General features: G+C 45.6%; 1 protein-coding gene across 2 annotated transcripts in view; it reads left to right on the top strand.

The window, feature by feature from the left end:
• The window catches only part of GATB (glutamyl-tRNA amidotransferase subunit B), a 106,087-nt gene extending 91,314 nt beyond the window's left edge, over nucleotides 1-14,773 (top strand). For both annotated transcript variants that reach the window (XM_060246654.1, XM_060246655.1), the window contains 2 exons: nucleotides 10,406-10,540; nucleotides 13,279-14,773. In XM_060246654.1, coding sequence (XP_060102637.1) covers nucleotides 10,406-10,540; nucleotides 13,279-13,428 — 285 coding nt within the window. In that variant the 3' untranslated portion in view covers nucleotides 13,429-14,773. The remainder of the gene's footprint in view (nucleotides 1-10,405; nucleotides 10,541-13,278) is intronic.
• Nucleotides 14,774-17,677: the final 2,904 nt, after the last annotated feature.

A 17,677-nucleotide genomic window follows, 5' to 3' on the forward strand; every position in this document is an offset into this window, starting at 1 on the left:
ATCGTCTACTCACCAAGGTCCCCTGGGACCAGAGACAGTGGCAGTACCTGTATGGGGCTTACTCCATGCAGCACCCATTTCCGTGGCTTCAACAACCACAGAGAGACTGGGACCAAGCCTCTGAGACTTCATATCGCTCTAGGATGTCTCATAGAACGCAACGTAATGAGCCGTCGGCATCAGCGTCGAAGCCCCCCGAACTCGACAGGCCAGTCCAGAAGGAACCCAAGCATTCTCCACCAGCCAAGGAGTCGACACCGATACCTCAGGAGCTCCCTTCCCGGCATCGTTCCGAACCCTCCGACTCCCCCAAGCCATCTTCCAGGTCAGTGGATGACTCATCGGGGACCTCTGATGGTGAAGCCTCACCGCCTCCGAAGACTTCGGAGGAACAGCCGATATCTCCGTCTGAGGACCTCAAATCCTACGGAGATCTTATAAGGAGAATGGCCCAGACCCTCTCCCTCACCACCGTTCAGCCTCAACCTACAGTGACTGACACGGTTTTCGATATAGTGCAGCAGGACACTTCGACGGCGATTGCCTTACCGCTCACAAACGTCATGTTGCAGACGGCCAAGGCCTCTTGGGACAAACCCTCCTCTACACCTGTCTCCTCTCGCAGGCTGGATCATATGTACAGGATCCAGGAAGCGTCAGCGGAATTCCTCTATGTCCACCCTAGACCCAACTCGGTGGTAGTATCGTCGTCCTCCAAGGCGCGAAAGACCCACTCCACCCCGCCAGATAAAGAAGGCAGGAAACTGGACGCTATGGGGAGAAGATTGTACTCCGCCGGTTCCCTAGGGGTTAAAATAGCAAACTACGCTGCATGCTGTGGCCGTTACCAATATGCCCTCTGGGACCAAGTCTCCACCATAATGGGCTCCCTTCCTGAGCAGAGCCACAATGCATTGCGAAAGTTACAGAAAGAGGGTATGGCGCTGGCAAAGCAACAGCTAAACTCTGCCAGACACTCAGGGGACACGTGCGCAAAAGCCCTCACATCGGCTATCACCCTGCGCAGACATGCGTGGCTGAGATCCACGGCTCTTCAACCCGATACACAGGCATACGTCGAGGATCTCCCCTTCGATGGAGCAGGTCTGTTTAGCTCCACGACGGACTCGGTCCTCCAGGAGCTGGATAAAAGTATCAAAACATTCAGAAACCTGGGGGTGTCCGGGCAGCGCCCTCCGTCCAAGCGTCAGTGGCCTAAAACTTGGCAAAAGAAGCCGTATTCCAAGTCACCCGACAGACAGTGGCGTTCAAAATCAGCCCCTTTCACTCGGCCTTCTTTCCAGTCGAAACATAAGTACTCCCCATCCTCCGCCCAACCTGCCCGCCAGAAGGCCGCCAAGCAAGGCAAGCAGGGCCTTTGACTTTCCTCCAGTTGTGGCCGGCCCACAGGACCTGGACTCTATCCGCCTTGCCAATTTCTTCCCTGCCTGGTCCCGTGTCACCTCGGACCGGTGGGTATTGTCAATAATCAAACGGGGGTACTGTATAGAATTTTGCCACCGCCCTTATACCCCGAGGTTTGTCTCTACAGCTCCTTCTCTGACCCTCTGCGAGGAAGTCAAGTCGCTCTGTCAAAAGCATGCCATCCAGAAGGTTCCCAAGGGCCAGAAAGGTCAGGGGTTCTACTCCCGATACTTTGCGATCCCCAAGCGGGATGGGGGCCTCCGACCGATCATGGACTTGCGGGCCCTGAATGCCTTCATAAGGTGCGACAAGTTCCGAATGACATCCCTGCCTTATATCCTCCCCCTCCTGAGCGAAGGAGACTGGATGGCGACTCTCGATCTGAAGGACGCTTACTTCCACATCTCCATTCACCCTCGGCATCGGAAGTATCTGCGCTTCACGGTCGGAGACGACCATTTCCAGTACAGAGCCCTACCATTCGGCCTTTGTACAGCCCCAAGGGTTTTCACCAAGACCATGGTGGTCATTGCCGCTCATCTTCGGCTTCAAGGCGTGACACTTTTTCCATACATCGACGACTGGCTCCTGGTGGCGGTGTCGAGGGAGCAGTTGCTGCGTCACATTTCCATCACCTTGACCTTGGTGAACGAGTTGGGGCTCCAAATAAATCTAAAGAAGTCTCATCTGACGCCTTCTCGGGAAGTACAATTCATCGGGGCGATCCTGGACACACGAGTATGCAGGGCGTTCCTCCCCTCAGACAGGGCGGACGCCATAGTCAAGCTGGTGTCCTCCCTCCGACTGAATCCGACCGTTCCGGCCCGGATACTCCAACGGCTTTTGGGACTTATGGCGGCGACGACCTCTGTCCTTACGTTTGCGAGGCTTCGGATGAGGCCCCTACAGCTCTGGTTTCTGCGGAGCTTCAGGTGTAACGTGGACCACCCTTCCATGTTGCTCACGGTTCCAGCGGAGATCCTGTCGTCCCTGTCCTGGTGGGGCTCGAAGAGTCACCTGTTGGAAGGGGCTCCCTTTCACAAGCCAGAGCCGACTCGTACGCTCACCACGGATGCCTCCCTGTGGGGTTGGGGTGCCCACATGGGGGGGATGTGTGTGGGGGACCGATGGCCAGGCCATCACGCCAGTCAACACATAAAATTCCTCGAGTTGCTAGCCATATTTCATGCCCTTCGCTCCTTCCTGCCGCTCCTGGAGGGCAGGGCAGTAGCAGTGATGACGGACAATACCACTGCCATGGCTTACATCAATCGGCAGGGGGGCACAGTGTCCAAGAGGCTTTGTCAGCTGGCTCTCCAGGTCTGGGAGCTGTGCATCTCTCGGGGAGTGTTTCTACGGGCAACCCACCTCCCGGGAGATATGAACTCACAGGCGGACTTTCTGAGTCGGGGCGGAGCTCTACTGCACGAGTGGGAGCTCAATTGGGAGTTCCTACGCCCTGTCTTCCGCCGTTGGGGGACTCCGGAGCTGGACGTTTTTGCTACCAGGCAAAATGCAAAATGCGACCTGTTCTGCTGCAGGGGGGGTGCGGACCCCTTAGCGCTGGGGGACGGGCTCCTAGTGCCATGGAGGCATCATGTAATCTACTTGTTTCCGCCTATACCGCTCCTCACCAAGGTCGTTCAGAAGATCCTGAAGGAACGCCCGAGGGGGATTCTGGTGACTCCGTGGTGGCCCCGGCAGTCCTGGTTCCCGGTGGTTCTCCGTCTGTCGGGGGGGATGTATCATCGTTTCCCTCAAGTGCGGGATCTCCTGCTCTCTCACCGAGGGCAGGTCCTGCATCACGATATTCCTCATCTGCGCCTAACGGCTTGGCGCCTGGACCCAGATTCTCAGACAGGGCCCAGTTCGTCATCATGAACTGCAGAAAGTCTTCCACAAGACGGTCTTATGCAGCCAAATGGGCTAGGTTCGCCAACTTTGCTGCAGACCGTTCTGCGGTGCCTGATAGGGCAGACCTATCAGTGATTCTGGACTTTCTAGTCTCGTTGTTGGACGGTGGCCTGGCACCCTCCTCGGTAAGGGTTTACCTAGCCGCGATCTCTGCAGAGCATGGGCCGATAGACGGCCATTCACCCTTTGCACACCCGGACACTAAACGTTTTCTGAAAGGCATGGCAAGACTGTACCCCACGGTTAGGGCCCCTGCGCCTGCCTGGGACCTTCCCCTGGTTCTCAAGACTCTGACAGGGAAACCCTTCGAGCCAATGGCGACGTGTTTGTCCCACCTCCTGGCGTGGAAGACGGCCTTCCTCGTGGCAATCACTTCGGCGAGGCGGGTTGGGGAACTGGCAGCACTCAGGTGCGACTCCCCCTACCTGTTGTTCTCTGCTGAAGGAGCCACGTTGCGTCCAGATGTCACCTTCCTCCCAAAGGTGGTGTCCGCATTCCATCTCAATTCCGAGATTCATCTACCAGTTTACTTTCCCTCTCCAGCAAATGACTATGAGCGGGCGTTGCACGCCCTTGATGTTAAGAGGGCACTTTCCTTTTACCTGCATCGTACGGGCCCTTCCAGGAAAGATGTTAGGTTGTTCGTGTCATATGCGGAGCCCTCTCTGGGGCAACGCATTTCCTCTCAGCGTCTGTCCAAGTGGATTACAGGGACAATTCGCTTGTGTTACCTTCTCCGGAAGCAGCCTCTTCCAGGTCCGCTCCGTGCCCACTCGACTAGAGCGGTTGCTACCTCTGAGGCCTTCATGAAGGGAGTTCCCCTGCAGGATATCTGTAGGGCAGCCACGTGGTCCTCGGCGCACACCTTCGTGACACATTACGCCCTGGACCTGCGACGCAGACAAGCTTCCTCGGTGGGCCGTGCAGTGTTGCAGTCTGTTTCAGAGTGACGGACCGGCTGGCCCTCCACCAGGTAGGCTTGAGCTTGCTAATCTCCCACAAGTGTGATGCACAGAGACCACGAAGAAGATAAACAGGTTTCCTACCTGTAACTGATGATCTTCGAGTGGTCATCTGTGCAGTCACACTACCCGCCCACCTTCCCCGCTGCAGCCGGTCCCGCCATGGGGCTGACGCGGCGGCCAGAAGGAACTGGCGGGATGTCCGCGGCCGTCCCTGTGGGCATGCGCGGTGGGGCGCCTGGGCATGCGCGCTGGGTCGGCCCGCGGAAATCCACAGCTTTGAAGTTTACCGATCGAGATCGGCGCAGGCGCCTAATCCCACAAGTGTGACTGCACAGATGACCACTCGAAGATCATCAGTTACAGGTAGGAAACCTGTTTTTTCCTTCTCATGTGATTTGCCAAGTGTAACCCACAAGCCATGTGCTTTGTTCTTTAGCTGTTTAAGTGGGTTCAGGTAGGTAACCATGTTGGTCTGAAGCAGCAGAACAAAGTTTGAGTCCAGTGGCACTTTTAAGACCAACTTTAGACATTTTTCCTGCTGCTTATTATACCACCTTTTCTCTATGGTTCCATTCCATTTCCTAAAATAAGCCATCTTTCTGCATTGTGTCCAGCTTGCTTCTCAGTGTTATGTCTTTCCTGGTGGTGTGTTTGGCCTCCTCACATTATTTGGCCTATTGGTTTCTGTTCTACCCCCAACTGGGGTGCAGGGGGTAAAAGCTTTGGAACACTTTTGGAACTTTCTTCTTGGCGTAATTCTAAAAGAGCTAGCTACTGATAGAAAATTCATTGTTGAGTCCTGGATACTGCCCAACCACAAAGTTTTTATACAAAAGCACTACTACCAAATGAAGTAGGTGGCCACTGGGAGATAGGGATATTTGGTTTTAAACAAACTGGATTATTGTTTAAGCATCTTTGTAGAATGATCACTTGTAGAGACTTTGCATTACATCATAGTTCAGGAGTGGCCAATGGTAGCTCTCCAGATGTTTTTTGCCTGCAACTCCCATCAGCCCCAGCCAGCATGGCCAATGGCTGGGGCTGATGGGAGTTGTAGGCAAAAAACATCTGGAGAGTTACCGTTGGCCACCCCTGTCATAGTTAATTCATAATAAAATAAATAAATAACGGTGTGTTCGCCACCATTATACTCATTTGCCCCCCCTCCCATAAAAATTTTCTGAATTATGGGCATAGCTGGCAGTAATTAAACCCATCCATTTTGCTCACCCCACTGTAAAGCGAGGGGAACCAAAATGGAGGCTGAAATGGCTGGGACAGCCAAACTGGACAAAAGTTCAGTAAATGTTTGGTGAAGGTGCCTTCCTGAAACATAGTTTCAAGGGCTCTGAACTAAGCCAAGTTTGTGATGAATTTTGACTCATGAACCAGTTTGTTCTCATCCCAAAGCAATACTTTTGAACAGAAAGTACTATTTTCAGGGGTGGCTTAGGACTGTTCCTTAAGCCTGATTGATGAGGTGCAAACTTCAGTGCAGCCACATGGACAGTCTCTGTAGCAGTCATCTGTTGACATCCTATTTTCCAATACCAGGGCCAGAACTAGGGGGAGCAGAGGGGGGGTGCTTGCCCCAGGCGCCACCAGAGGGGGGGCATCAAATGGGGTATGGAGTCCATTCTATTCTATGGGCTCATAACGGGGCACCATTTTTTAATTTTGCTCCCCCTCAAAAAACATGTAGCTCTGGTCCTGCCAGTACAGTGACTTCCCAGAGAAATGTTGCAGTGTTAAAAGCTTGTCACTTCAAATATCATTTAAAACATGTCACTGTTTGAAATGATATTACGTCTAACACCTCTGATATGGGTTACACTACTTCATTTGGAAATCAGTGCCTGAAGGTTGATCCATACTTCCATGTGAGATTCATGCTCGAACAATATCACTGGCATTTATCACAAGAGATTTATTTTAAATATGAGAACAGAACATGAAAAGAAGACAGATGGAAGCAACTCCCATGCTTGTAACTGAAGACATACTCAAGGTAGGGTTGCCAGTGGCCTGGAGAAAGTGTCTTGTGCCTTTAATAGAGGATTAATGGAATGAGTGGCCCTGTTCAGACGCACAGTATAATCAAATGTTGCTGCTGTTTCCTTCTGGATTTAAAGTGGCTGATCAGACAGCAACATCTGCCTCCCGATATTAACTCGTGGTAGGTCCCCCCCCCCCAATCCTTCTCGGAACCGGATTATTTTGTTACCTGCTCCTTTACGATGTTTTTTGAGTTCTCCGGTTTCACCATGTAATTTTCTTCATCTGGATAGTTCTACTGCGATATTAACCAACTTCCAGATGTCTGAAGGCTGTCCCAGAGCAAAAGGAGCCTCAGACATCTGGTTTACGGTCTCCATTTTTTTCTACTTAGCGATATGCGCATAACTGCATAACCACATAATGTTTTAACCTATGCACATGCACATAATAGTTGAGGGGGAAGAAGAACTGCATGGTGCTGTCCACATGGTTTTACTGCAGAAGACGGTTTCACTGCAGAGTGATTCGAATTGCAGTATGGTAGTCTGATCGATAATATCCGGAACAAAGATATTTGGAACAGAGCTACATGTTTGGAACAGAGCTACAGAGCTTCCTGGAGGATGCTTCTGTCCTTGACCCCTACCAGTCTCATTTCCGCCCGGGCCATGGGACGGAGACGGTGCTGGTCGCCCTGGTAGATGACCTTCGGCGACATCTGGATCAAGGCGGCTCGGCGGTGCTGATGTTGCTGGACCTATCGGCAGCGTTCGATATGGTCGACCATCGGCTTCTGGCGTGCCGCCTTGCCGACGCAGGGATTCAGGGGTTGGCCTTGCAATGGCTTTCCTCTTTCCTTGACGGTCGGGGACAAAGGGTGGCGATTGGGGAGGAACTGTCCCGGAGACACACGCTTGATTGTGGGGTGCCTCAAGGGGCGGTGCTTTCCCCGATGTTATTTAACATCTATATGCGCCCCCTTGCCCAGATGGCCCGAGGGTATGGGCTGGGTTGCCATCAATATGCTGATGACACCCAGCTCTATCTGCTTATGGACGGCCGGCTTGCCTGCGCCCCAGAAAATCTGGACCGGGCGTTACAGGCAGTGGCTAGGTGGCTTAGGCTGAGTGGGCTGAAGCTGAACCCAGCGAAGACAGAGGTCCTTTGCTTGGGTCGCTGCGGCCCGGGAAGGGAACTCCCCCTGCCAGTTTTTGACGGCGCTCCATTAACAGCGTCGGGCAGGGTTAAGAGCCTGGGGGTGCTGTTGGAGCCTTCATTGACGATGGAGGCTCAGATAGCAGCCACTGCCAAGTCCGCTTTTTTTCATCTTAGGCGGGCGAGGCAGTTGGCCCCCTTCCTGGAACGTGACGACCTGGCAACAGTGATTCATGCTACGGTCACCTCGAGGCTGGACTACTGTAATGCCCTCTACATGGGGCTACCCTTGTGCCGGACCCGGAAACTGCAGTTAGTGCAGAACGCTGCTGCCCGGCTGTTATTAGGGCTCCCAAGATGGGAGCACATTCGGCCGGGGCTCCAGGGTCTGCACTGGCTGCCAGTAATATTCCGAGTCCGGTACAAGGTGTTGGTTATTACCTTTAAAGCCCTATATGGCCTAGGACCTGCCTACCTTAGGGACCGTCTCTCCCCACACGTTCCCCAGAGAGTACTACGCTCAGGTTCACAAAACCTGTTGGTAGTCCCCGGGCCAAAGGAGGCCCGTCTAAAATCCACCAGGGATCGGGCCTACTCAATAACGGCACCTTATTGGTGGAACCAGCTGCCGGAAGAGGTGCGAGATCTAGGGCAATTCCGCAGGGCCTGTAAGACAGTCCTCTTCCGGCAGGCCTATGACATTAGCTGACAATGTAAAACATCTTGGATGGAACAAAATGTATCTATAGGCCGCCGGTTTTATTCTATCTTGTTTTTACTAATTTATGGTTTAATTGTATTTTTAAATGTTTTAAACTGAAGTTGTTTTAATTATTATGTTGTAAGCCGCCCTGAGACACTTAGGTGAGAAGGGCGGGGTATAAATCTTAATATAAATAAATAGAACCAGGTCAGTTTAACAGGGACTCAACAAGCTGCGTGAACAGGGCCTATGTAACATTACTGGTAAATAACCTCCATGGCATGAAAAGCTTCAACTGCCCATTTCCAAACATTAAGCCTCTGTTAAAGGGACAGGACACTTTTTCTCCAGGTGGTTGGCAATTCTGGAAAGAAGTGGGGTACAAAATGACCATGACTTAGCTATATTTATTTTTAGGAGTCATGACCTGAACATGAAGCACAAAGTCTTTTGTATTTGTAATGTAAATCAGTAGTGACTCTGATGAAATATACTTGTTATTTAATAGCACCTACCTTCTGACCCTTTATTCTCACACAAGCAAGACCTGGTAGCTGCACAGTAGCTACGTGGAGCTGGTTTGTTATTACTCCTCCAGCAAAAGAATGCAGTAGAAAGCGTCATCTGTGGGACTTCATTCAAGGCTGACTAATTTGAATCACAGCTAGTTGTAGTTAAATATGTAGATTGTTGTACACCCAAAAGCACTGTATGAACATGGAACCAGGTGACCCAAATTCCCCATCTACTGTGGCAGAAGCTTTATAACATGGTTGGCCCTGCTATCTCGTTTTAATCTTTTTTTTGTGTGTAAAGATTGATAATTGTGGCTGGGAGCATTATGTTAAAGAGTCCCATTTTTTAGCATCAATGAATTAGTGCACTGAATTTCCGGCACTGCAGTCATTTTGGCACTGGCAGACTGTGATTGCCCAAACATGCAATTATGTCTTCAGTTTAGGATCAAGCAAAAGCAGCTGTTTTTTAAAGGACTTTCTCTTTTTTTCAGCCTCCATCTCTGAAATAAGAGGAATGGGAATATAGAAAATGACTTCCCATAGAAATTGCTTTTTTTATAAATAGCTGGGAATCACGGTAATGCTAACTAATAATTATTCCGGACAGACAGTTTCATCCATCTGTGCTTTACAGTAACAGATAAATTAACTGGAGCTGCCATAGGAGTCTGTATTATAAGCTTCTATACAGCAGTGGTCTATGATCTCCCTTTATTATGTAGCTAAAATCCCTTTTTTCTCCCTGGCAACCATAAGCCAAATGATAGTTGCCTGGCTAATTATCATTTTTGTCCTTGAATGCATTTTGAGATTTCATTTATCTATGTACTAGATCCTTTAGGATACATCTGTGTCCCTTAATATGTGCTGCCAACCCTGCTGTTCAAACCCAGTGTAAGACTCAGTGTTTAACAGAGTGATCTAACCCTTCTCTGCAAATACATGCATTGAAAAGGAATAGAATTACACCCGTTTATCATTCTAACTATCAGGTTTAAATATTTAAGACATAGGATTTGGGATGAAACAGCACATGTGAAGCAGCAGAATTAATCTTATGGGGTTAAAAAGGGCACCTAGCACACTTGAGAGTGGTCCTTGTCTTTACCAGCTGCCAGTTGTCTTGTCTTTACCAGTTATGTCATGTTATGGAGCTGTAGTAGCTGAAATAAGGCATGCCTTGTTAATTGGTGCCTGACTATAGCATCAGTAAGCCACAACTGTTCATGTAGCCGTGTGTGTGCATGCGTTTTCCCCTTGGACAACAGTAACACTGGATGTTTCACAGAGCCATCTTAAGCAAAGTTGTAACCTTCTAAGTACTTTAAGGTCAGTGACTCTGACCTTAAAGTACTTAAAGTATAACAAATGAGTTTGACACCCCTGGTTTAAAGCCGTGAATCTCATGCTTGCCTCGCTGACTAAAATACTGATGTGTAACCCATACTTGGAGCTACATGTGTATATCTTATTCTGATAGGTAGAAGTAGAAATCCAGAACTGAAGTTTTCATCTATTTGTAAGGGAGACTTTTTGATTAGTGGCTTTACAAGCATTCTGCTGGTTTCCTTGTGTACACCTTTAGATCCTGGGCATCTCCAACTGAGATCTGGTTTGACCTCTTTAATTATTATGTCTTTAATTATTATGAAATTCTTTGCCTTCTGAAAACTATGTTATGAATGCTGATTTTTCCTTTACCATCCCTTCTCTTGATGTTGTAGGTGTTGAAAATAATGTGGAACGGGGAGGGGAAATCTCCAACTCTGATTGTCAAAGAAAAGGAACTTGAACTGATTCAAGATCAGAATGAGCTTGAGCGCATCTGTCAGGCTGTGATAGACAGCCATCAGAAACAGGTAATATTGATAACCTCTGAAAATTGGGAACGAGAGACTGCTTGAGGGTGGGCAGTAAAGATAAAAGATTTAGCATGACATCTTACTTTTGCATTGCCATTCATTCAGTAGTTCTTTAGGTACAAAAGGAAGAAATTACAGTGTAAAGTGACCACCAGAGACAGTAAATTTTAAACCAAAATCTTCCTAGTTCAGCCAGCCATATGCTGAATATCCTTTTTTATCCTTGATATAATAAAGTAGCATCTGCATATATGAGAGAAAGTGTAAAACATTTCAGTATGAAACATATAGGCTTTTACAGTGGGTTTTTTTTTCAGAAAAAGAGTTGCAAATTAAAAACATCTTTCAAAAACCTAGCATTATCTTTATGAGAAAGAAGTGCTTTTCTGTGCTCCCTGAAACTGCTCCCTGGAGCACAGAATGGGGAATGTAGTAATGACTGGCTTAAGTGAAGTGAAACATTGTCTAGGTATGTAGGTTGCTGGAAAAATGCTAACATCTCTTAAGAACAATGCCGCCCACATCCACATCTCTACTGTGGGCTTCCAGCTTCCAGAGAGCTTTTGATAAAGAAAATGAGCCTGCACTAGGTCTGCCTGACCTTCACTATCGATAAATCATTTGCAGTGACCGATGGAAGTGCCTCTGTATTTTCCAGTGATTATTCAAGCACAACTACAGATAGACAAAACACTGGAATTAATTTTTAAAAATCCCTAAGAGCTAAAAGTCCAAGACCAGTTCATAGTTTACAAAAATAACAAAATGGATTGGGAGGATTTCCAGACTAACATACCATTGGGGGGCGGGGCAAAGGGTTTTTTTTTACGATGACTGGTACCCGTGGTGCATTACTATACTGGGAAGATACCTCTTCAGATTCTGAGAGTAGTACTGTATCACTAAAGCAGCTGTAGTCTTTCTACTAGAGTGGAGCAGAGGGTGAGCAATGTGAGAAGCTGGTAGACCATCACTGTATGTTGAGGATACAGGGGAAAGGAAGGTTGCTGGTGATGACTGGCTTCACAGCACACCTGTGTGAGCTATTGCTCTAGAAATGCTTCTCAAGCAATAGGTCACAAATAGAGTGGATATAGATGTGTGGCCTGTATTTGACATCATAGATACTATTCAAAAGTTGCCAGTGACCATCTGTACACACTTCATAAGGCTTTGACAATCACATTAGGAATGCTAGTGCTACCCATTGAGAAAGATGCCATTTACAGACTGGTTTGGATTCCAAAACAATGAAATTTTCCTCAGCGTCAAGAAAACAGTTGCACATAACTGTGTACAGAAATTATCTGAATAACCACCTTAATGTTACCTGACCTGTTGACATAATGTGTGTCTTACATTGCTAAGAGACTGATTAATTGGGAGTACAAATTAAATTTGAAAATATTGGACAGTTATGAAAAAGTGCAAAAATAAAAGTTGATAGTCTCAAGGTTATAACATGACTCTACAAGCTGTAGTAAAAGTGCATTTGTGTTGCCAAATCTTGAAGTATTTTGTAATGCTGCTGGGAGATCCAGCAACTGCAAAGTATTTCCAATGTAAGTCTATTTCTGGGTCAGGACCTTCTCTGTTGTGGCATCCAAGCTTTGGAACTTCTCTCCATAGCCATTTGGCTGGCAGTGATCTTGATATGAAAGAGATTCTTCCATTTGCCCTGGCCCTTAGTTGAGTGTTTTTGTTGACCCCCCCCCCCACCCCTTTTGACAAGTGATGAATAATGTGCCAGTGGACACACACAATGCAAGAAGATGGAAGGCTTGACAGGAACTGGTATTCTCCTTGTGCAATCAGAGCATCTCCATTTTAAAATATGAACTTACTGCATTCATAGAAGTATTGCAACCAACACATGATTATTTAATTGCATGTTATTTAAATGTGCTATATGAAACTGGTTTCTGTGATGCACCATAGATGTTGAAAATGACTCATGGTGAGTATTTGCTCCACTGTTTGAGATACACATTACAGAATAACCATTACTATGTGCTTTTTAGCAGACTTTTTCATGAATGAGGGCCAAATTAGAGATGGAGGCATTCTTGTAGCTACTACGAGGATGACACCACATTTTAGTCATTTTAAAATGCTGTGAGGTCCACAGCACAGTGCTCGTGTTTCTCTCCCTTCCTGCGTGTTTTCAAGTGCCAAAACAGTTGGGGGGGTAGCCATTTTGGCAGGGGTCTCATGCCATGGAACCAATCAGATGCAGCATTTTAAATTGCCTTTAAAATGGCAGCAGTATCGTGACAGCCCTGAAGATTCTGTTATGTCTAGTCTGGCTCTCAGTATGCTAATTTTGGAGCCCTGTTAGTGATTAAAACTGATTATTTAAAAAATCTAATTTCATAATGGTTTCTGTCTGCATCCAGCAAGAAAAATGGGTAAAGCCCAGACTGGTTTGTCATTTTCCAGTGCTTTTTTTGGCATGCAAATGAGGAATCTTCAAATATAGACAAAATCCTGAGGGTTCTATAGAAATGTGGATTCATGTATTAGGAGTCTATGACAGCAGTAAACTTGCCATCTAACTACAGGCTTGATTATAATTTTGTTGTATTTTATACTCTTTACCTAAACGTTGGGGTGTACATGAAGAATAGAAAATCATGGTTCTCTGTGATTGACTTCCAGGTATTCATGGTGTTTGCTTTTGTATGATAATGATGATCAGGACTGAGTCTTTAATTGTTTGAACTTTCTCTTTCAAGGTGGAAGAGATTAAAAAGGGAAAGAAAAAAGTGCTGAATAATCTGATTGGAGAGGTTCAAAGAGCAACCAGACAAAGATCTGATCCAGTCTCTGTTAAACAAATATTGGAGAAACAGCTGTTGTTGCAGCCCACAAAAAAAACTCTTTAGTTCACATCATCTCTGCAACTGTAGCAACCAAACTGTTGTAGAGGCTTTACTACTTGGTTGATCACTGAATCAAATGATAGTAACTGCTTTTTGAAGACATCTGTCAAGCCAGAGAATAAGGTATCCAGTGAAAGAACTAAGCTGTGGTGAGACCAGGTCTTTCCTTGTAAAGTAATTTGTTTGTAAAATAATGGAAAAAGACAGGCGCTTTCATTTAATTATATAGGTCTGATACTCAAGATAACAGAAAAAAATCCCATTTCCTTGCTTGACCACTTAAAATCAAATTAATTAAGTGGGGGAGGGTTGCAGAGAACCACCAAATCCTCCTCTGCTCCACTCATTCCACCCTTGTGCCGCCACACAGAAGATATTCCATTTGAATGGGTATGATACTACTATTTCCTCAGCAACATCCTGTCCAGCTCCCAGCATGGTCCCTGGAGCTTTGTACCCCTAATCTTTTTCTCATCTCTCAGCCAACCATACCAGGTATGGCATACAAGCTTTCTTCTAGTGTCTCTGGACTATGAATTCCATCTACCTCAGATTACCTGCAAATGGCTGTAGTATTTTTTTTCACTTGTTTCTCTCAAAATGAAAAGGGAACAAAGAAGTCTGAATTAGTAAGAAAGTCTGTAGTTTTGAACCTCTGATTAAACTCTTCAATATGTAAATAAGGTATTAAATATAAATTATTTCACAATTACTGTAAATTAATCTCCCTCAGGTCAGTAGTCATACTGCATCACATTTAACTCCTTAGGCAAATGAAAAATTCTTTTTGACTCTGACCTCTGTCTTGAATGGGGAAGGAAGAAATTGCATTCCTCTAGAGGACATTTCTCTTCATTGATCTACTGTTAAATATGGATGTTGTGGTCTCTGCTTTTTCAATGTAGTAAATAAAAAGCCCTGTTAAGAGCAAAGTTTGTTTAAAACACAGTCTGAAAATTTGTTGTGCTAAGAGATCATAGTCTTGCAACTTTTACATTGTGGAACAAAATGCCGCCAAGCAGCTTAAAGCGGATCAGTTGCATTCTCTCTGGAATGTTAAGCCGACTCCTCCCAGAATTACCCTTTATTCAATGCATCAAGCACTGCTGAGAAGAAATATTTTGCTTTTGGACTCAAGCCAAGAGAAGCTATGATGAGTCTTTCAAGCAACGCCTCCAGGTTTCTAACAATGTCTTCAGACTTCTGGCCACATCGAAAGAAAGCAACTGAGATTTGTAGAGCAGCAAATGGGCAAGTGAAAATGTTTGAAATGTTCAATTAATGAAATGAAATGTTCAATGAATAAAGTTGTATGCAAGAATAATTAAAGATTTTATAAACAATAAAACAGTAATCTTACATTGACTTTTTTCCTGAAAAGAAATGGATTTACTAATGATCAGATGGCAAACGCTGTCAACTCTTTACTTGTATGTTTAAACAAACACCTAGAGACTGCATTTCTAACTGACTTCTGTCTCTACAGTTGAGCATTAAATTGGCCTAGAGTTAATGGATGTTGATTAATGAATGAAAAATTGGAAACTATATATTGATTTACAAATCCTTGCAGAGTTGTGGCTATAGATACATAAATTGGGAACTGTAGATTGATATCCAGTCTTTGCAGAGGTCCTGCTGGGAAGAAGTGTTATACGAAACAAGTTCTCAATCGACTCCTTGTTCAGGGTGCTCTTTGGAAATCTGATAAAACCATATCCATTCTGTTTAATGTCCAGCTTTTCAGCACAGCAGATCTTCTGGCTATTTGATTGGTTGTGCCCACTGTCAAAAGTTTCTGTACAGTGAAGAAAGGTTAAAATGCTTGGGGCTCTTTAGCTTGGAGAAACGTCGACTACGGGGTGACATGATAGAGGTTTACAAGATTATGCATGGGATGGAGAAAGGAGAGAAAGAAGTACTTTTCTCCCTTTCTCACAATACAAGAATTCTTGGGCATTCAATGAAATTGCTGAGCAGTCAGGTTAAAACGGATAAAAGGAAGTACTTCTTCACCCAAAGGGTGATTAACATGTGGAATTCACTGCCACAGGAGGTGGTGGCAGTGGCTACAAGCATAGCCAGCTTCAAGAGGGGATTGGATAAAAATATGGAGCAGAGATCCAGCAGTGGCTATTAGCCAGTGTATATAGATGTATATATTTTGGCCACTGTGTGACACAGAGTGTTGGACTGGATGGGCCATTGGCCTGATCCAAAATGGCTTCTCTTATGTTCTTATGATTGATCATATACATTGCAAATATAGATTTGGAAAAGAGCAATTACTACTTCCTGTTGCTGCCACCTAACTGCACATACCCCTGGCTAAATTCTCTCACCCCTGCTGTTTCCAAGTTTTTAACCAACAAGTTTCAAATATAATCAGACTAAGCAGCCCACCAACTAGATCAAAACACAGAATCACAAAGCTAGATCTGCCAAAACAGTTTACCCAGGCCAGAGGGGTTTCTGCCAGTTCCTTGCCCACAGCAGCCTCCCGCTTGAACTCCTCCCCCCCCCCATTAAAGCGTTGCTTTTCAGGAGACTGGAGGTAGCTGCAGGGGAAGAGGAAGGTCACAGTCCTTCCATTAGCTCACTTCCTTTGTAGAGTACAGAATCTAACCCCCTGTTTTTAATGAGGTTAAATTGCAATTCAGTAATTTAGCTGCTCCATTTGAATGCCATTTGTTTTTCTGGCAATTGGCGTTTCCTGGTGTTTCCTAAGAGCAGGTGGCAATTTCTGGCAAGTCTCATTTCTCACTGCACAGGCCCCCTGTGTGGTTCCAGAGGGTCAATGTCAGCTGTGGCAGAGAAAAATCAGCTGGTGGTTGCCTGGTGTAGCGCAATGTGGAAAATGAGACTGCACCAGTTGGGCAGAGTTTGTTCCCGGCCAAACACAGATCAGGAGGAAGCAATGGACATATTTTATTTGAACTTGCCCTGGATTTCAGCAAATCAGCAGTGCAAAAAAAAGTTTCTTCTTTGGGCTGAGAGCCTTTAGCATTCCCCGTGGAGTAGTTTGACACTGTGTCAAACTGTACTCCACAGGGAATGCTAACTTTTCAGCATTTTAAGTTGTCACTTGTCCCATGATTTCTGCTTATTATAGCTTCAGTAATACCTTAAGCATCAAAACATTGATTGTGCCATCCATTTTCACAAGCAAAAATATATTTTATCAGAGCATGAAGTGGATTGTGAAGGTGTAGTGTCTTATAAAATATGTAGAGGGAAATGTTGCTAGGTAAGAATAAAGAGACTTTTACAGGTGAGTAAATTGACACTGATTCAGCAGCTTGACAGAGGGGAAGTGAATATAAGTAGACTCGGGGTTTAACCAGTATAGGTTAATAACCAGTATGCTTTCTTTAGGCTGACTTTAACGAAAAGTTAACCGTTATTGCTGAAGTAGTATTTCAGGGCTCTAGCTTACTTTTAAAATGCCTTTTTGGGCCAGTACCCATCACTAAATTATCCCAAATTGCTTACTTATGCAAAGCAATCCAAAGCCACATTAACCAAGATGCAATTTTCACTTTCCCTGAGATGGCATTTATATAGGAATAATTACAACACTACAGCTTGAATTAGTGCTATAATCATGGCTCGGGTAATTATGCCAGAATACTGCAGCACTTGATTTCAAAGGAGTTTTGCAAGGTTTGTGTGCATTTGACATGTGACACAAACAAGAATAGCAGTGAGGTCAAATCTGTTTTCAATTCATATGGGTTATTTTATGGTTACAGGTTTTACTCATCAATGTACATGATTCTGTGGGTGACTGCTGCTAACTCTGTAAAGGTCCCTGTAAAGATTTGCTAAGAGAATTAAAATTTGGATGGTTGATTTCAAAGTCTGAGTCTTTATAATCTCAGGAACTGATAATTAGTTATCATGCTTTTGCATAGTCCCCCACCCCCGAGAAAATCTCTGACATATGTTCCAACTTGATACAGGTTATAACACAATGGAGACTCTAGAAATGCCCAGTACATGTGGTCTTTTTATGGATTATTTTAATCCAATTACTATGAGGGAATCTGACAAAATCTTGGGATCTGTGAAGGCAACCACTCTTGTCCTTCACAGTCCTTTGTACTCTTGTCCATCTTGGTTGCTAAAATCATGTAAGGATCACATTGATGAGTCCCTGGTGTCCATCATAAATCAATCACTGACTTAGCACACCTTTCCTCTATCACTATAACAGGTAGCCATCAATCCATTACTTTAAAAAAAACAATAG

This window comes from Heteronotia binoei, chromosome 9, assembly GCF_032191835.1.
Source record: "Heteronotia binoei isolate CCM8104 ecotype False Entrance Well chromosome 9, APGP_CSIRO_Hbin_v1, whole genome shotgun sequence".
NCBI classification, from domain to species: domain Eukaryota; kingdom Metazoa; phylum Chordata; class Lepidosauria; order Squamata; family Gekkonidae; genus Heteronotia; species Heteronotia binoei.